This window comes from Cibotium barometz, chromosome 58 (genome assembly GCF_041138505.1).
Source record: "Cibotium barometz isolate CiBa-2024 chromosome 58, ASM4113850v1, whole genome shotgun sequence".
Lineage (NCBI taxonomy): Eukaryota > Viridiplantae > Streptophyta > Polypodiopsida > Cyatheales > Cibotiaceae > Cibotium > Cibotium barometz.
The window spans coordinates 40,263,646-40,284,992 of record NC_141103.1 but is presented as its reverse complement, the minus strand read 5'-3'; the positions used below and the strand labels follow the sequence as shown (position 1 = coordinate 40,284,992).

The 21,347-nt window shown below is 44.9% G+C and overlaps 2 protein-coding genes across 2 annotated transcripts in view; one reads left to right on the top strand and one right to left on the bottom strand.

Moving 5' to 3' along the window:
• LOC147606274 (RNA helicase, ATP-dependent, SK12/DOB1 protein) overlaps positions 1 to 21,347 on the top strand; it is a 225,069-nt gene that overhangs the window by 161,577 nt on the left and 42,145 nt on the right. The gene's annotated exons all lie outside the window — the stretch shown is intronic.
• On the bottom strand, positions 13,022 to 14,528 carry LOC147606275 (uncharacterized). Its single transcript, XM_086792786.1, has 3 exons — positions 14,167 to 14,528; positions 13,899 to 14,060; positions 13,022 to 13,807 (listed from the first exon to the last, which is right to left on the bottom strand). Exons 1-3 carry the CDS (start codon positions 14,467 to 14,469, stop codon positions 13,385 to 13,387), a joined length of 888 nt encoding a protein of 295 aa, XP_086648912.1. The 5' UTR covers positions 14,470 to 14,528; the 3' UTR covers positions 13,022 to 13,384.

Here is a 21,347-nt window from a genome sequence, read left to right as displayed (position 1 = left end):
GCTAGCGATCTCTGAAAGGCCCCCTGGGCATCTTAACTCTCCCCACTACCTGCTCATATAATGAAATGATCCCCCAGATCATATACGATGAAACCCGTAGTAACTGCAACCTCTGGAGCAAGTAGTCACGTGGCACTGTGTCAAAGGCTTTGTGGAATTCCACAAATCAGCAATAACGGTTTTTGCCTTCCACCTTAGCCTGCTCGATGAGGCTCCTTAGAGTGAAGATATGATCTAATGTAGAGAAGTTCCGTTGGAAGCCAGCCTGGCGGCCTTCCCTCTCTGACAAGGCACTGAACTCTGCCTCAAGAACTGATTCATAATCTTGGCCATGATATGGCAGATCATAATGGTCTTGTAGTTGTTGGGATCCATGGTATCCCCACCCTTGTGGATAGGGGCAATAGTATGAAGAGACCAGGTGTGTGGAAAGCCCTCCGAAAGTGCTCTGTTAAACATGTGAGCTATAAGTGGGACGAGGGTTTTGGAGGCATAGGAGAGGTGCTCTCCTCTAATCCTAAGGAGAAACCATGCTAGAGTCTCGGCATAGCTTTCTCCACCAGGTCTGTGGTGAAAAGCTAAATGTGGTGGGGCGAGGCTTTGGTGGGTGTGGAAGGGGGGGCTGATCAAGAATGTGATACAATGAGTGGGTGTATGTGTCAAATATGTGGGTCAGTGATGGGTGTGAGTGGTCGGCGTATCCGGCACCAAGCCTCCTCAGAGTTACCGCTCAAGAATAGTTGGTATAGCTCCCAATATTGCTCTATTTCATGTGCACGTTTATTATGACGAGTAAGGGATTGGTTTAATCTCTGAGCCTGTTGGGCGGAGGTTTGGCCCGTAGCTACTTCTCGTAAAAGACAGGCACGTGTAGTGCAGCACTCATCATCATACTAACTATTTTGGGGCATTGTCCCAGTCTGAGGTTTGGCAGTGGAATGAGAGGTATGGGGGAAGCTGGCAATAGCGGATGAATGGAGAAGTGCTGTGAGCTGAGAAGTGAACTCTGCAATGTCTGCAAATAATGGTGCATAGGGAGTCTCCCCGTTCTCTGTTAACCTGCATGCATATTCTGATTTCTCTGGTGGGAAGCAGCATACTGCAATATGCATCACTCTCTAGCCAGGCCTGGCTAATTGCATTCACATAAAACCAGCCTCCTCATCGTGTTTAACCATTGTGAGCATGCCTCTCAAATGAGAACGAAACAAGCATACCACTCCTCCCGAGCCACGCCCCCCCCCCCCCCCCCCCCCCCCAGTGGTGCGTGTTTGTCCTCTGAAAGCTGATTCCCATGTATAACTCTCCACTTTGGGTAGGCCTCTCTCAGGACTTTGATGCGTTCTTGTGTAGAAGATAATATCCCTATGTGTAAGTCTCTGTGAAGTCTCATGTGTCTGACCATAGAGTTCCATTGCAATTCCATACTCCCATCCTCAATGCATCTATGGTCTCTTAGTCCCCGCACAGTCATGTGGGGCGTTTATCCGTGATGATGACTTGGTCATCACGATAAACGGCCCATTTTCTTGCCTTGCGGACTTCCATAACCTGAACCAGCCTGGCTTTCCTGTGTTCCACCTTTAGGGGGGTGAGGTCATCTCCAAGGTATATTTTGGTGGTTCGAAGGGTGGCCCTCTTCTTCAAGAAAGCCAAACGGGACTTCGTATCTTTGAACTTGAGGAGCAGAGGCCTCTCCCTCGTCAAGTTCTTCCTGGCTCGCTAAGCATCTACAAAAGGTATGTCAGTGATGCCTATCTGTCTACATAAAGTCTCACCATCCTCTCTTGGTGAGTTGCCCGCTTGCAAGCCTGTTACTCGCACATGTAGAGCCCTAGACTGGTGACGCTTCTCTTCCTTAAGCGTGGCCATCATGATGGATGCGGCATTCGGGGTGTGGACTGTTTTCTGCTTTTTCACAACCTCAACCCATTTGAAGGTTTCTCCAACCTCTTCTTTCGAGAAACCTCATTTGTCCGGGATAGGCACATTCTACATTACTGGGACCAAGTTCAACCTCTTCTTATAATGTAGCTTCTGTCTAAAAGTAATGAGGCATTCCTTTCTCATTCATGAACACACGTGCAACTTCTAGAATGTGCTTGCTCTTCCTTTCTACAACCCCATTTTGTTGCGGGGTGTTACCTACATGTGAACTGTCTCTTTATCCCGTGCTCTCTTAGATAATCACTGAACTTATTTGAGAAATATTCTCTCCCACCATTTGATCTTAGGCATTTTATGTGCATGCCTTTGTCTTTCTCAACCATAAAACTAGATTGATCTTTAAGCATTGAACGCCTTTGAAACATGAATACTTTAATTAGATTGATCTATGATATTCTATCGATTACAATTGCATGTATATTGTGAGAGGTTGAAGGACGTACCTCTTTGTCACCAGCTTGGACATTTCCCAGTATGAAAGGGTCTGGTGGACTCCAGGATGTCTAAATATTTGGAAAGTACAAGCTTTGAAAATGGGGGATTATCCTCGGATACAAAGGACCACACTCCTGAAATTCAAGAGAGTTGCTATTTTTGGCCCGACTACGATGGAAATTCTGTTCGCGTCATTATATCTGGAATTGAGTAGATACCAAGAGTTGGCAAAGTGCCTATGAGACAGAATATCTACCAATTGGGATGTTTTTAGAGAGAGAGTTTATGGAAAGACCCATCTCTTAGATTGGGACATGTGGCAAGAAAGTGGACCAAAGTGAGACGTGGCCTGACACTTATTAGAAAGTGGATCAAAGTGAGACAAGTGGCCTCACACTTGTCACTTCAGCTTTTGTGTGGCTCTCCACTTGTCATCAGAGCCTTCTCTTTCCATTTACACTCAAGGGAGCCCCAAATTTATAAATTGGAGCCCTCTCTCTTCATTAATAGAGGCTCACTTACTGCACACTAGGCTCTACCACCGTTACAGGCTGCCCTAATGATGGCTACTCTCTCTCTCTCTCTCTCTCTCAGGCTGCCCATGAAGTATACCGGCTGTTGGGGGCTGTTTTGCAGGCTTCCATCGTGAATAAATACTGAAGGCAAGGTCTTTAATCACTTTATTATGATTTCTAGTCACTGTACTTGCTGTACCAGTCACTGTACCGGTTGTACCAGCCATTGTACCTACTGTACCAGCATTTGTACTTTTCTATGAAATAGCTAATAATGCCACAATTGATTTCTTCTTACTATTTCCATGAAATAGCACTCGAACCAAGAGAAAAGATATAAGCTGAAATTAGCTTTCTATCATCCACATCTACTGCCCAATCAGCGTTACAATATTCTGACAAAACAAGATCGAATGTGGAAACATATTTAAGCCCAAAATTATATGTAAGTACCTCAACACACGTTTGGCTGCTCGTGAAAGAGAATCTGTCGGATCAAGCATGTGTTGACTAAGCTTTCCCCCACTGCATAAGCAATATTTGGCCTAGTGATAGTCACATAAATGAGAGTCGCAATAAGCTGTCTGTATAATGTTTCATCAGAATCTACTTCATGGTTGAATGCTGAAATTTTCAGATTTGGCTCCATAGGTGTTGCAATAGGCTTGCAATTATCCATATCAAACTTTTCCAATAGTTCTTTCACATATTTGGATTGAGTAAGAAATAAACTGGTGGGTTGTCTCTATATTTTAATACCGAGAAAGTAATGTAGTGATCCCAAATCCTTCATGTCAAACTCATTAGAAAGATTCACCTTCACTTGACTTATGAAGGATTTGTTGCTTCCACTGATAATAAGATCATCCACATATACAAGAAGCAAAGTAATATGCCCTTCTTGATGAAGTATATATAAATTTGAATCACACTTATTACTTCGGCTAAGGCCACTTTGCAATATAAACTCATCGGTATGAGAGTACCAACCTCTTGGAGCTTGCTTGAGACCATATAAAGCTTTTGATAATTTGCATACATGATGCTTGCCTTTGACAATAGGCTGTTTGATATATACTTCCTCTTCCAAACAACTGTTCAGGAAAGCACTTTTGGCATCCATTTGAATGCCATCCCAATTATAATATTTAGCTAATGCCAAAACAGTCCTGATGGTGTTCATTTTAACCAAAGGAGCAAATGTTGCATCATAATCAATACCTTCTTTTTGAACATAACCTTTTGCCATGAGCCTCGCTTTATGTTTGTCAATACGTCCATCGGCTTTATACTCGAGTTTGTACACCCATTTTGTTCTTCATGATGAAGTTGTACTCCTTATTCATTGCTCTCTTCCATTCATTGTGTTGAGAAGCTTCAAGAAAAGACTTAGGTTCTGAATTTTGCAATACATGCCATTAATGCAAAATTCACATACCTCTTCCATTTTCACTCAGGAGATGCTCTGGCAATACAGTGATGCCCACACAAGACATGTGGACATTGATGCCCTTGGGTCTTTACACAGTTCATGAGGATGATGATGAGACCTCTCCACTAGCCACCCTAGCTTGATGTTCCTTGGACCTTGGGTCATCATGCTATTGTATTCCTGAGGATGCTACTTGTATTTGTAGCCAGTAGTCTTTTTTAATTGTGTTCTTTTGTGTTTTACCAGAATCAATGTAACACTTGGATACTTTGTAACACCTTTTTTTGTCTCATAGACCCTAGTGGTCTTTTGAAGATGTTAATAAAAGTTTCTTTTTTCTTTCTTTCTCTCAAGACTCTCTTCGAGCCTTGCTCACTGCTCTCGGGCTGATCCATATTTTTGCTATCTTCAATGGTCTTTAGGTACCTTCGAAGCTTCTTCACCACTTTTCGAGCTGATTCAACTTGCGGAACATTCATGTCTTCCCGTGGACTTTTTGGAGGTGTGTTGTGATGCAATAACACACCCTTGTCATAGGTTGGGCTATATATATCATTAGCATGCCGAAAATTTCCCTTTTCTTCATCATCCTCGTCCTCAAACCAAGAGGATGTGTTGCTATCCTGAATTTTCTGAGAAAAACAGCACCCTTCTTCTCTTCAAAAATGACATCATGGCTGATAATAACCTTCCTATCAACTGGATCATACAACCAGTTACCAGTATGCCTTCTCATACGAAGCATATCCAATAAAGATGCATTTCTTTGACTTTGCATCAATATTTCTCCTCCTCTCATCCGGTACATAAACATATGCATCACAACCAAAAACTTTCAAGTGAAATATCTTAGGTTTAATGACAGAGAAAGCTTCTTGAGGAATGATACCTTCCATGGCTTTTGTTGGCGATCTATTTTGCAAGTATACAGCTGTTTGGATAACCTTGGCCCAAAAACCATCACTTAATGGACTTGCGTTCAACATGTTTCTCGCACACTCAAGTAGAATCAATTCTTTCTCTCCGTTACTGCATTTTGTTGATGCACCTCGACATGAATAAACGCCCTGAGCACACCCACGTATCTCCTCCTATATCCACGGATCTATTCCCACCCCTCACCCACGTACCACCTCCTCTTGAGCCACAACTAGACATTCCGCGCTTAGCACAAGATCTAGGAAGGGGAGTGGCACAACAATTGCATCCACAGACATCATATACACAAGTTATGTGGGTGAAATTTTTTAAACTTACGTCGAAATTTCACGGCATTGGAGACCTCATATTCCACCTAGAGGTCTTTAACCAAATCTGCCAGGCATTTGAAATTTTCGGTAATGCAACAAAGGTCCATCTCTCCGGACTCAGCCTTGACGGCAAGGTAGTGTAATGGTTCCAATCCTTGGACCCTCTGCACAAAGGCACTTTCAAAGTAGTGAGAGAGGTCTTCATTCTTGGATTTGCACCACATACAGGCCCAAATGGAGCCTCGTAATCCAACTGCTCCAATTGCAACAAAAACGAGAGGAAACCTTACGCGACTTTCAAAGTAGTGAGAGAGGTCTTCATTCTTGGATTTGCACCACATACAGGCCCAAATGGAGCCTCGTAATCCAACTGCTCCAATTGCAACAAAAACGAGAGGAAACCTTACGCGACTACATTGCCCACATTAAGTACCTCAATTCAGGTTGCGAAGAAAGGGATAAATTGAGTGACAAGCACTTAATGGACCATTTCTTCATGGGGTTGCACAATCCAAGGCTTCACGACTACATGTTGGTCAAGGATCCCTTCACCTTTGATCAAGCTCGCAAATGGGCGATCTTTCTTGATGATAACATGCGAGAAAGCCATTCCACGCAATTGGCCACCGCGCCAATGACAACCCAAAGTCCATTTGTAACATTACCCTCCTCTTCTCCCGGGCAGCATGCATTACTGGTGGCAACACTCCTAACTAACCACTCACACAGCGCGGCTATGACCTTCTCTAGTGTCCATATATGGCCAAATATCCTAATCCCATTCTCGAGAAGCAATGCCTTTAGGAGTCCCAAGCACTGGTGGAGCACTACTTGGCTCAACTTGAACCACCGCCCGTTTTTACACCCCTTGAATCAATACCCGAGTGCACACAGTCCCCCATAATTACTCGATGTCCGGGACAAGAACTTGAACTTCCTCACCCAGTAAGGCAGGAGTCCCAGCTTATGCTCAAGGCCTAGGAAGATCCGTTTGCCAACATGATATTGACAAACGAAGATCTTGCCCCACCTTTGCCTCCTAATCCTCCAGTGCCTATTTCACAGGTGGCCAAGCCCAAATCCCACGTTCACATCGAACAACTCGATGCGAACAGTGACACAGAATCCCACAAAACTCACGAGGTGCCCACACAAGATTCTTTGAGGTCTTTTACCCTTTTACGACACCCAAATCTCGACCTCCACCCCCGTCAAATAAGGACCAAATTGAACTTCCATATACCATTGCCGGTTCACCCTATGAACAAGGCCCTGCACATGAGGAAGCTCCTCATCAACGTGACCTTGCCGGCCTCTCAGCCTTCCTTTCTTTCCAAATCCAAATGTCCATTGGAACCTTGTTAAAAGTAAAAACCAAATTTATGGAATGACCTTAGGGATTGGATGAAATGAAAACTACAGGCTTGCGTGGAGGAGAGAGCTAACTCAGATTCCTCGGATGAATCTGAGCCCCATCATCTTGAACTACTTCATGAGCACAACGCACACCCCAAAGGCGCACCAACAATTGGAGTACATGCATTAGGCCACTACTCTGAAGTTGATGACACCATAGTTGTCACGGTACGAAAATACGATACCGTACGGGAATTTTTGGTACAATATGAAATTTTGGGATACTGTATGATAAAATACGTTTTTTAAAAAAACACTTACAAACTATGGAGCTTCAAGCTTGAATGTGAGGGAAGGTTAGAGAGGGAGGAGTCTAGAGTGCTCGAGGAACCAAAACATGGAGATGTGTCTGTCTCAGTTGGATCCCCCAATTGTCTCCAAAAAAGAGCCTGCATACGTAATGCGATGCCAAAGGTCTCCTAGTGTAGTGTTTATGACTAAGGGACCGTCCTTGCACAAATACGGGCGTTCATCTAGGGTGATAGGTTTAGGGACTCCTCTGTAGATCAAAATGGCCCTGTCTAAATCTTCTCCCTTGTACATAACTTGAGGGTTTGACTGTCTAGCCTACCTATACTAGGGATCTCCAAGTGATGTAGCAAGATTCTCTCCTCATTCTACCAATCAAGTATACACTACGAGTCTACCTTGCTAGATTTTTTAGGTCTCTTAGCAACCCCATATGAAATACTAAGTGGACACGAAACTTGCGAAGTATTGTTGGCATTTGGGATCTTCGTTGAGAAGGATTTTTTTTTTCATGGAGGGGGAAAAAAACCTTGTACCGTACGACATCGTATGGAACCGTACCGTACGAATAGGTTCATACCGGTACGAGAAACAACCATGGATGACCCAAACGCAACCCTGTCTATTTGCTACAGCGGATATTCGAACAGAGGCATCGTGGATGGGGTGCTGGTGTAAGCATCCTCACAAGGACGTGCTAGGAAAACTGGGACCAACCACACCTTGTTCCCACCACATTGCTGATAAAGCTTGCGAACGGGACGTCTGCACGACTCCTTGGCCTAGCACATGATCTCAAGATTAGAGTCAGTGACATGACCTTCAAACTCACATTTGTCGTCATGGACTTTCGTAACGGCGTCTATGACAGTATCCTGGGAAGAGCCTTCATGCGATGACAAACACTATTGATCCATGACTCGGACACAAATCATGTCTACCTCCGCAAAGGGAATCAAACACTCAAAGTGAATTTACATACTTGGCATACACATCCCATGGTCATAGGTCCGTTCGCCGAAGACTCTGTGACCACCGCTAGGACTGACGATCTCTATGTTTGCGACGCTTGTCATCAAACCCTTGATGATGTGCGGGTGCCACACGTAGTTGCTTCTGTCATTGATGACGACGTCGACCATGACTGGATGAAAATCTTTGCTATGCGTGATACCCTTCTAGATCGCAAACTCGGCATGCAATTTGTGCTCCCAACGAGCCAGTACCTTCATGAACCCTACAAGGCCCTTGCCTTGCTTAACACCCCAAGTGTAAGCGTAGCTCCCCAAGACGAAACGACCACCCTTCGGGCCTGGCTAGATTCCTCCTTTGGCAGAAATATGCAAAGAAAACGTGCCTTGCTTTCTCCCACAACTAGCCACAATCTTTTACCATGGAAAACATGGGTCTCCCTAGGCAAACCATCTCTTCACACTGCCCATGCTAAAATTCAATTGCCTAGTGGATAACGTATTCAAAGCCTCGAGTCTTTTACACAAATTATACACATACTGTTTCTAACCCATTGTCTTGTAAGTTTTATGTGGCTCCCATAGGCAAGACACAAGAAGCAGTAATCCTTGGAGGAAGCTAGGTCCAGAACGCTATAAGTACAATCAATTCAGTTGACAACACAGCTATCCCCAAGCTTCCCCAGGGCAAGGTATTCATGATTCTTTGGGACGGGGAGTGCATCGAATATGATCCTCTACCTGTACTAACTGCTTCCACAAAGGGTACTCTCTCACCTCCAACAATAACTGGTAAGTCTTCGACCTCTCTTGGACTTCCACCAGAACTAAATCCACCAAGAATATGGATTGGACTCTCAACTGAGAATGGTCTACAAAGGTGGCAAGCCCACATCTACCCTATGGTCCACATCAATCTCATATTCTTGGGGGCGTGGAACACTCTTGGAAAACCCACAATTATAGGAGAAAACACTTACATTCAAATTTCACATGAAATGCGTTTAATAAGTGTTGGATATTTCATTCCTAAAATATCTATAGGAAATAACCAGTTGGAGTGCAGATTTCATGTCATAGATACAGGAGCACTCCAAGGCCGGATTATCATTGGAAAAGAGTGGATTGATGCCACTCACTGCCAAATCAATTGGCGCGAACAAACGACCACCATGACAGTTAACGACAAACAGGGCACAGTCCTCGTCTCCCCAAGAGGACATCATACACACACCGTCACCCTCGACTTCCCTTCCCCCCCTCACGCCCCATCCTCATCACCGGCAGTCTTCCCTGTTACCACACTCCGTGTCTCACCAAAGCTGGTTGAAAGGGCATTGTTGATGCCCTTCAACAATGACAATCAAGCTTCGTTGATGACAATCCCCCTCAACTCTACTTCCTCGACCACTTGCACCGCCAGCACCCCGACCTCTTACCTTGATCATGATAATCAATGGTGGGTGCCCAAGAATCTTCTTGCAGCTCAAGGATTCTACGATGGCTACACAGAACTCTAGATTCTCAAACGGCTATCTCTGAAACCCGAGGGCAAGAAGCCAACTAAGCCAACAAAAACCAACCCCAAGCCAAAGCTTCAATGTTGGCTAGTTTTCGACCGCTTGTTACGGGCACCAGGCTACTATGAAGGCAACACTTGCCTTTGGCTACCCAAGAACGCCGCATGTGCTCATCCACCACCACAACTCCCCAAGAAGCTACGACAAAAGGTCCCACAGCTGCAGGTTACGCAACCCTAAGCACAAGGAAGCCAATGATGCTAGGTGCCTATCAATGTGCTCAAAGCTCAAGGCTTCCATGAAGGCAATAGACACCTGTGGCTCCCAAAGCCACAATCAAAAGCATGTCCTGAGCGTCGACAACCTAATCATAGCTCAAAGCCTTGTCGACCAAAAACCAAAAAGCCTCGTCAATCATGGGCCTTTATCACTCCGCAACGATAGGTGCCCAAATGTCTCTTAGACGCCCAAGGCTTCCATGATGGCAACTCCATCATTTGGATCCCACAGCATACCCCTCAACAGCTAGCCCAAACCACACAAACCAAGCCATCACCTGTCCAATCGACGTAGATGGTTTGGCAATCAACGGGCAAGTAAGCCCCCTCTTCATCAACTAAATCCTACGGACTTGCCCACACCCAACCCATGGGCACTTAAATGCTCAATTCGCTCAGCCCTTTCAACCAAAGGAGCCTCGTCCATGATGCTCCACCCCACCCCTCGACTTCGTAGGGTTGTGCTTCCAATGTTAGAGCTTATCTAACCACTCAAAGATAAACTCAATGGTAAGCTCACAAATCTAATGGGCTAATCACTACAAAATCCTCTTTAGGGGTCTATTGGAATATTAGGGATTGCACTAGAGAGGGAAACCCTAATTTCCACAAGCACAAAGATCAATGCTACTCTAATCAACATAATCAAAGAAGAATAAGATGAACATAACTAGCAAAAAGCTAGAAGTGAAGCAAGAGATTAACACAGTGTGACAAGCAAAGAGATAAGCTTGGGACAAGTGTTTCCACAAAGGAAGGTCACAAAGACCTATCAAACTTGCTTATTATTCACAAAGAAAGATACAATTTATATAGGCTCCAAGAGCTCTCCCAATGACCTAAGCAATGATGTCAAGGGCTTGCCACCTAGCCCTTATCTAGATCCATCTAGGCTTTACTATTCCCTTTAGTAATTGGCCACATACACAAGAGAATAACCTTAGACTTCATGTCTATTATTCTATCCTTAGGCTCTAATAAGTTGTCCCAATGTGCACACATGCACACAATGGATGCTAGATCACCTAGATTCTAACACTCCCTCTTGATCAAGCATTCATACCACGCAGGGTGTGCTTATCAAGTACTCACACATCACACTCAGTGATAGTTAGTGCCCACTGGCTTAACCAAGTTAGATTACATCAACCACAAGGGTTACCACAAAGGTTACATGCGCATAAGCAATTTATGTAATCCCTCACTAATGTCAGAGATGCAGTTCATACATGCCATGTTGACAACATTTGTTAAGATCAATCACACACATGTAATCTCTTTTAAATCTTACACATGCATATCTTACTCATGCCATGCTGAGAACAAACATCTACTCGACACACAGTCAAATAATGACACAAAGTCGATGAAGGCACTAGGTCGTCCATGACACCAAGTTACCATCCCTCCAAGAAACACATGCCTTAGAGCATGTCATATATATGTATACCTAGATGAATCCAAGCACTTCAAATATCCAAGATGACACACAGTCCTACAAGAAGAAGTGACCACCACCACGCACTTCAAATATCCAAAGCAATTCCCCAAATTTTGAGAATATCTCACCAAATAAAGTTATTCAGCCACAATTGGCATCGACAAAGCCACTTATAGCTCACAAGGTAAAGAGGCCACTGAAGATTCTTACCACTAGAGTTGATGTAGAATCCACCAAGGAGTATTAGCAATCCATAGCATTTACACGCACAAGCACATGCCTATAAGATCTCCAATGAAATCTTTAAGCACAACGTGCTATGCCAAAAATACTCGAGCATATGCCACCTTCAAAGTGTCATTGATATACTTTGTGTCAAGATCTTGTAAAATGCCCATTGATATACTACCTTGTGGGAATACCCTCTAAAATCACAAATGTAAACCTTTTACCAATGCAGATTTTAGCGTCCAGCAACCCAATTTGGTTGCCATCTGTCACACTGACATGCCAGCTCTACATACACCAGCACCTCATCACCTTTCAGCTCTCTGGAGCGTTCTCCACATTGCCATGTCACCGGCCAATAATATTGAATACATTTGGTGCCATTATCCCTTGCGCAGTCAACGCGCTAGCTTTGCAGCAAATAGCGATGACAAATTCTCCTGTCGAGCTGTCCACCAACTACCGTGCAGTGTGCATAGCGCATCTTCTCTCAACACGACCTTGCCATTTCTCATCCGTTAGCTATCAAAGTTGTGCTTGCTAAGATCCAGCCCAGCACCGACCCTGCCGGCCGTCACATTGACACGCCAGCTATCATCATTACAGTGAGTAACTACGCGGTGCTTCCCTGCTGTAGCATACTGTGAGTGCACTATCAAAGTTGCGCCTCCTTCTCAGCTTTGACGCCTGCCTCCCTGCTCAGCTTCACTGCCTCCCTATCAGTCTCACCACCGCCTCCTCGACTGCCTTGACAGTCAACTTGTTGCAGCCTCTTGACAACCACCACACTTAGCACTACCTCTTGACAGCCAGTTTGTTGCAGCCTCCACGCTCACCACTGCGCTTGGCACTGCCTACAGCCACCATGCATAGCACTATCTCTTGATGACTACCGGGAACCAGGGCACACCTCTGTTGTTTTGGGCACTATTCTCATGATTGGCATCTGCTCTTAGACATGCCTCTAGCGCCTCCTGTTAGCCCCATCAAAATAAGGAGGATCCAGATGACCAGCTAGAACCCAGGAGAGCGCTTCGGAGATTAAAAGTTCTTGAAAATCTCCGCCTTCAGAAAATCTCCACTATCTTCTCTCTCTCTCTCTCTCTCTTTCTATCTTTCTCTCTCTCTATCAGACTCCCAGACTACATCAGAGGGAGATTACAGAGATACGGGCTCGACATCAGCACCATATCCAGGAGCGGCTAGCTCACTGACACTCACACCCGAAGATCATGCTCCAAGGGATTTTTGCCTCGCCATCGCCCCCCATTATGGTACTGGTTGGATATAGACAGATCTGCATTGCATTCTTGTATACCCTACGCATATAGGTTGCATACCAAGGTGGAAAGGTACATAGTGTACGGCACGCTATCAGTACGTACGGAACGTACTTCTGTACGGAACAAATTTTAAGGTACGTAAACAGTACGTACCATTTGTAAACAGTCCTAGAAACCTGAATATTTTGTAGACATAGCAACCAAAATACTTAAAATAAAGAGTGAACCTCATTACTTAAAGTTTAAATCAGTTACCAAGCCCATTACACAATAGCTCATGTCATAGTGATATAAGCAAGAACCATGAAAGTCATAGATGATAAAAGAGAGTACAAATATCATGTCTACAGCACATGTCCTGGTCCACAAGTGCAAAAAGCAAAACAATGAAACACTACAGTTGTCTAGACGCAAGAGTCTCAAATCTCATCATCACATGAAGATGATGAGTCTTTTGAAGAGAGCATGCCTCCATCATTGATACCATTGCCCTCTTCATCGAACTCTGGCTCAGCAACAACAAGCTCCAGTGCATCCTCGTCATGTGCCTCGGGAATCTGAGTGTGGATGAGTTGGACAGCCTCATTTGCACGCCTCTCCTGGGTGCGACGAACTGGAAGCTTTCCCTTGCAAATGCTCTCTCGTCTCGCAGAGCCTGGATCTGGAGCTGCCTGGCGTAGAGGAATGTTGAGAGATCGTGCACGTGAGCGGGTCACACAACGATCCACACTCTCAAGCTCTCTATGTAAAGCTCTCAAAATCTCATCTTGCTCATCTCTAATCTGCCGATCCACAAGCTCCAGGCTGGGTTCATCTACCAGTTTCAGTAGTGTTGGATCAACCTGTTTAAACATGCCACAAATTGCATATTGGATATTCATTGAACTAGAAATAATTTTCTACTTCTAAGTTCTTCTTGAGTCCAATTTATACCTGCTTCGGTGATCCCAAAGCATGGTAGCTTCGCACGAGCCTCATGTTAGCTCTGCAGTACACCAACTTCTCTAATTGAGAAGTACTAAGGTGATTCCGAATCTTGGTGTGTATAAGAGAGTATGAGCTCCAGTTCCGCTCACATGCTCCAGCTGAGCAATCCTGTGCAAAAAACGAGTGCAATGCGAGCAAATTTGTAAATCTTTTAATGCTAAAACATCAGGCTTCACTTCCGAAGACTATACTTTAGAGATTGATTACAAGTTACCTGAGAGAGAACACGAAGAGCAAAGCGTGAAAGGTTTGGAAGACCAACCCTTCCATAAGAGTGCCACCATGTCAAAGGAAATTTCATGGCTTCCTTCCTCAATGACACAGGTCTCGCAAATGAAGCACCAATACCATTCCTGTATGTGGTGAACTCTCTATCGATCTGAAGTTGCTCCTCCTCTGAGAACATCCTTCCAACATACTCTGACTGCCTCATGCTCAAAGCAGTATTATTCCATAGCTCTGGCGACCTGTAGAGAGGATGGAGCATGGCAGCCATCGCATGGATGGGACGGCTCATGAATGTCCACCATTTGTCTACAATGTCCAAGATCTCACCTTGGCTGAAAATGAGAGATTGAAAATATACGTCTTAGGTTACACATGTCAGTCCTAACATGTCATGAGAATCGAGAATCGAGAAGTCATAAAAATCAAAGAAAGAGGAAGAAATTAGAACTATTGCTTACCGTTGAGCAGTCTTCATGGAGCACTGAGCAACATGGTCTTTCATTTGCATAAACAAATGAAAGACCAGTCCCAAAGTTGAGCCCTCCATGTCAGTAAGTCGGAGAAGGACATACATGGGCTTAAGTGCAACTGAAAGGCTATGAACTTGCCGCCAAAAATCATCATCCAGGATCCGCCTCTGCAAGTATTTTTTATGCTCATTCTCTGAATGATGCATCTGTCGCCACCTTGGATCCACAACTGTTGATGATAGTGAATCTCTTATCTTGTAGAGCCTATCCAAGACCAAGAATATGTAGGCAAACCTGGTCTTGGAGGGTCTCACCATATCCAAAGGGCTATGGCTCCGAAAGATGGCAAGAGCCTGATGCTTCTTGCGGAAGAAGGTGGTGATCTTTACAGTATTTCCAACAATGGGCTGCACCCAAACAAGCTTCCCAATGTCTTCCATAAGTAAATCAAGACAATGGGCAGCACATGGAGTCCACACTATATGTGGAAACTCTCCCTCAACCATTTGACCCATTGCCTTGCAGTTAGAGGCGTTGTCGGTCACCACCTGCACAACATTGTCCTCCCCAACCTCAAGGATAGCCTGTCGAATGTGGCCATAAATGAACTCCCCTGTGATCCTGTCTCCTGCTCTCCCTGCATCCACGGCACGCAAGAAATAGGTGCCCACGCAAGATGACACAAGGATATTGATTATGTGCCTCTTGCGAATGTCTGCCCACCCATCTGAAATAATAGTGCATCCGAACTCGTGGCAACTTGCTTTCAGAGGAGTGAGCACCTTGTCTATCAAGGCCTTCTGCTCATCCAACATGGATGTACGCATCTTCGTATACTCAAGACATATCCACGTCTCAGTAGGCCCTACCTGGGCAATTGCTTTCACCATTCTTTTCCATTGGTCTGTCCTTAACACATTGAAGGATATATTACACTCAATAAGAGTACGACAAATCTCCATTTCTGCCACCCTTTGCCGCTCCTTTACCCAAGCTTGTGATGAGATACAAGAAGGCAGAGTGGATTGCTTTGATGCCTCCCCCGTACCTCTCACATCTTGTGGCAGGAGGTCCTCATCATCGGCAATACGTGCCCTCTTCCTGCCGGTGGTGGATTGGTGGACTGAAGCCAAAAGGCTTTCACCCTCATCTAGTGTACCTGAACCTGTAACATCTCCAATAAAAGCATCATGGAGAGCATCTTGCGTACTTTCACCACCTCTAACACTGCTTGCACCACCCATTGCAGGACAATTCTCCGCAATCAATTGGTCCCTCAAAGCTTGTGGTATTTTATCACATGGACCACATTGATTGGTGCACCCGATACCTGTCATGTGCTTGATGACGCGAGTTATGGTGCTAGTGTACTGCTCCCCGCAATACTTGCACGCCCATAGTTGAGTACCTGACCCTTGCTGAGAAGCGGTGTTAACAACCCTCAGGACATTGGTGTGGATTGCCCAGTTCGGGTTAGTCTTGCGCGGCATGATGAAGTCTGGGCGGGAGAGAGAGCGAGGAAAAGACTCGTGGGAGGTCTCCAGAGGAGTACGCAGACTTGAAATTTGCTCTGCAAAACTCTGCAGGTACACACAGGACACTCGATTTTGCAAGTACACACAAAATGCCCAAAATAAAGTGCAACGTGGTCGCTTATCTACAATCACCTGAATTTGGGCCTCGCCACACACGCTTCATATTTTTTTAAAATTATAAAATGATTGCGTACGGATCCGTACAGTACGGTACCATACCGTACCGTACGGCTGTACCATACTGTACGGATCCGTACGTACGTACGGCAGCAACCCTGTTGCATACTGAGCCTTTAGCAGTAGTGCTCCATTCATCACACTCCCCCCACTAGCTCCGTACTTTCATAGTTTATTTCATGTTTATTTTGTCTCTTTTTTTTGGACATCCAGAGGACATTGACATTTGTACATTAATTTGTCTTATAGGTTGAGTTAGGCCTCTAGTAGATGTTAATACAGCTTTCTTTCTTTCTTTCTCTCTTTCTCTTAGTTGCGAAGAACTCTCTCTCTCACTCTACAAGAAGGATTTCCACCCTCTTGGTCCACCAATACCATCGCCCCCATCCTCAAAGCCAGAGATCCACTTGATCCTAATAACTACAGGACAATCATGAATGGCCACACATTGGCCAAACTCTATGGATCAGTGCTAGAGGCGAAGCTCAGTTCTTTTGCAGAGAGCCACGGATGCAGAGCCTCAGAACAGGTTGGCTTTCGGAGGAGCTACTCTACCCTTCACCACATCTTCACCCTTTGTGCCATCATCGAGGAGGGTAGAGCACGACATCAGAGGATTTACTGCTGCTTTGTGAACTTCCATAAAGCTTTTCATACTCTACTCCGAGCCCACCTCCTACACCGTCTACTACAGGAGATTGGAGTCCCATCTGACATGGTTTGGAGCATCATCCCTCTATGAGTCCGTCACCGAACGAGTGAGAGCCCCAAGAGGTACATCACACGAGATTTCCAGCACTATTGGGGTGAAACAGGGCTGCCCTCTATCACCCACTCTTTTCGGCCCCTACATTGATGAGATTTCGAGCTTCATTGATGGATCAGCCGAAGGGCTTCAAAGACAGTTGGATGCGTTACATGACTTTTGCACTCAGCAGGACCTCTCTCTTAACCTTGGTAAAACCATGGTAATGGTCTTCAATACCCCTTGCCCCTTCACATCCGGATTGAGCTTCACATATAGAGGGGATCCTGGGGAGATTGTCTCATCCTATGTTTACCTTGGTGTCACTTTCAGTGGTCCACGCTTTACCATGGTTCCCGCAACACATGCCAGAGTGACGCGGGGATATGCAACCTTGAGCTTACTTGAGCGGCAGTGCTTCCAGGCACATTTCCAGCCTTGATGTATGGAGCAACTTTCTGGGGCTAGATTTATCCGATGAGGATTGGCAACGAGTTGAGAGGCCCCAGGTCATGATGTTCTCCCGTATAATCCGCAACAAACCATCAGTCCCTTATTCCAGTTAGAGTTTGCTGCAGCCCCGATGGTAGTGGATGCACTCTTCCAGATAGTCACATACCTCCATGGCATCAGTCACATGGATCCCCACAGGTACCCGAGGCTTGCCCTGGAGTCCTCCAGATAGCTAGCACTTGAGGGGCACTCTGGAGTATGGTATGCACTAGTTTCCACTTGGTTCTCAGTATATGGGCTTTGCATGGACCGCCTACCCCCCCTTTAGTACAGTTTAGACTCCCCTTTTCTCCGGCTGTCTCACGAGGATACCAACGGGGTTGTCCAATTAGATCTTCTCAGCCTTTACACACATTGCACATGGATCACACCTCCGGAGCTCCCCACGAAGATGCACTTCCACAGAGATAACTTCCTCACACTCATTGAGGATGGATTCATCGAGCAGTCGGGCTACTTGAGTGTTCACATGTCCCATACCATGCGGATTGCGATTGGCTAGATACGGGTTTCATCCCACCGCCTCTGAGTGGAGTGTATCTTCAGAGCCGGGAAGCTCATATGGAGACCCAGAGAGGAGAGGAGCTCCTGACTATGCCACACAGAGGTTGAGATGGAGGAGCATTACATATGCCACTGCCTAGTATACTATGAGATCCACGAGAGGTTTCACCGTCTATTTCGTGAGGGATTCGGTCCACTCTCCAAGATCATTGACTTCCAGGACCATTGTTGTCTGGGCCTCTTCCTGCTTGAGATCCGCAGACACAGAGACACCTTCTTGAGAGAGCCTCGGCCCCAGCCCCCCCCGCCCCCTCCCTCGCCAGCCAACTACCACTAGTTTCTTCCGGACCTAGGAGGAGGTGGACACCGACATAGTTGATCTTGTGGATCCTCCACGAGTTGCTCTGGACCTACCTCGCCCGAGTGGAGTTACCTTGGACTGAGCCTCTACACTCCAGCGTGCCCGACGCCCTCGACCCCCCCGTCGACCACGATGACCTCATCAGCTCCAGATCGAGGACATGCTCCACGGCCATCGAGCTACCTTTCCACAGACATAGCTGAGGGAGACCTCTCGGCCTTACTCATTAGCCGCATGCTTGATATTTTGGAGAGTGGTATACCATCTACTCAGAGCTGATGGTGCTCTCATGTTTCTATGTTCTTAGTATTCCATGATGAGTTTCCATGGATAATTTTGTATCACCCCAGTGAGATAGCTATGTTTATGTTTTCGTTCTGTTTTATTTTCCATTCCATGTGATGAGATATGCCATGGACATTATTGTATCACTTTGGTCTCATAGGCCCATTGGGTCTTTAGTAGACGCTTAATATATCTTTCTTTATTTCTTTCTTTCTTTCTAAGAGAAGTTGTCTCACTCAGAGCAGTAGATCTGAATTTTTCATTCTCTCTCGCTCTTTTAATAATGAGAAACTCTCCCTCTCTCATTGTTGAGAATGCCTCACATTTAGGCACTCAAACTAATTTCTCCCTCCTTTCCTGCCTCACTAGATTGAGGCTATGGCTTCACATGTCTCTTTATCTATTGTAGAAACATTTCTCAATTCTCCAGAGTGTCAGTCAATGGATTGACAAGAAAACACTACACAGATAATCAGAGGATAGGCCCATTTATCACCCATCTCCCAATTAAGATGAGCTTATGTAGTATATAGCTCAACTAGACAAGGATTCACAAGAAGAGAATTCCGGAAGGAAGAGAATCAGGCAAGTAATAATCCCTCTTTTTCTCAACTTCTCTCACACTATTCTCCCTCTTGTTTACATACTTATAATCTATTGTAGCAACACTCCCTCGACCTCCCTAGGGTTAAAGAGACTACACTTCGATATGATAAGTAGAAAGAATAGAATAGAGAAGATCAAAAGAAGATTATCCCCACATGATTAGAGAGACGAGAAGCATAATGTGGACTCCAACACGCAGTTAGCTCCACACATAATATTCTTCACAAAGAAGGTAATGTTGGTAATCATGAGGAGACTAACGCTCGAGCTAAAATCTTTACAATGTAAATTATTAGGGTGTTAATAACTTAATTAACACATAAGTAACTCCCATAAAGACACAACTTGTCACAAAGAAGATGATAATAAGGACATTAACACAAAGTTAACTCCTCCATAAAACAAGCATCATGAAGAGCTTAATAAAGAGCTAAACAACTCCTCACATAGAGAGAGCTCCCAAGGAAGATGGCTCTGATACCACATTGGAATATTAGGGATTGCACTAGAGATAGAAACCCTAATTTTCACAAGCACAAAGCTTAATCCTAACCTCAAAGATTAATGCTACTCTAATCAACATAATCAAAGAAGATTAAGATAAACATAACTAGCACAAAGCTAGAAGTGAAGCAAGAGATTAACTCATAGTGACAAGCAAAGAGATAAGCTTGGGACAAGTGTTTTCACAAAGGAAGGTTACAAAGACCTATCAAACTTGCTTATTATACACAAAAAAAGATACAACTTATATAGGCTCCAAGAGCTTTCCCAATGACCTAAGCAATGATGTCAAGGGCTTACAACCTAGCCCTCATCTAGATCCATCTAGGCTTTACTATTCCCTTTAGTAATTGGCCACTTATACAAGAGAATAACCTTAGATTTCATGTTCTTTTATTCTCTCCTTAGGCTCTAATAACTTGTCCCAATGTGCACACATGCACACAATGGATGCTAGATCACCTAGATTGTAACAGGGTGTTGACCAATAAATACATGCAAGTCCTCACCCACATGAGGATCCAAAAAAAAAAAAGAGAAAAGAAAAAAGTCTCTAGGTGATTAGGACCATGGACACACCTTTTGCCCTTGCCCATGCACAACACCTGAAATTCTCACTGGGCTCTGTCCTATGTGCACACACCACACAAAGCCTTATCATCCACAACGGATAGGTACATCTCTGGAAGGGGAGACCATGGTGGGCGCAAGCTTGGTCAATGGTACGACCCATCGCGTGGATCTTCTTATTCGCAGCAATAATTGTGCTTCATGCCTAATTCATCCTACCCATAACTTCTTCTTCGGCTCAACACCTATGGATCCTCACCAACTACCACTCTTATCAACACAAGATCCCAGTTCCATGAGCTACAATGACAGAAGAAGACAAAGCACAAAAAGAAAAAGAGAGAACACCGCACCCCTATAATTTAACACCCACGGGAGCCAAGATACCCACCACGGTGTCTCGATGAAGATGCTATAGCTTCCTGTACATCACTATCGAACTACAGTATCTCAGAGCGCATCACTTGCTTGCTAACACCATTGTTTTACTAACCGGTCCTTAATACCATCACCTACCACTTGGATACTGGTCATTAAGTGTTTTGTGCTAGTCTACGCATTCGAGTTCTCTGACTCCTCTAAATAGGATGTCCAATGTAGCATTATATGGTAGTGATGTGTGCGAACACACTTAGGGCCGTTGGGACACTTTTTCCTTCACTAGGAGGTTTCTTACCCCGTGCGTATGTACACTCTCTTATCTACTCATTTTGGAGTGTGTACTTATCTTTTGTATCTGGCACACATTTGTTCATTCTAATCTAGTGAGTTTGTGTGCTCTCAAGCTTCTCTATCTTGTGTGTGTGCATTGTGGCAACCCTAACCCTAATTCCATCACTTGGTATCAGAGCTAGCTTCCTTGACACTTGATCTAGTAGTCTGCCTTTCTCCTCACGA

What these genes read in the sequence shown, in the direction of transcription:
- LOC147606275 (XM_086792786.1), bottom strand. Translation starts at nt 14,469, where the DNA reads ATGAGCCGTCCCATCCATGCGATGGCTGCCATGCTCCATCCTCTCTAC. An exon ending in CTCTTCGTGTTCTCTCTCAG is followed by an intron (nt 14,061 to 14,166) that starts GTAACTTGTAAT and finishes TTTTTTGCACAG; the next exon opens with GATTGCTCAGCTGGAGCATG. An exon ending in CTTTGGGATCACCGAAGCAG is followed by an intron (nt 13,808 to 13,898) that starts GTATAAATTGGA and finishes ATGTTTAAACAG; the next exon opens with GTTGATCCAACACTACTGAA.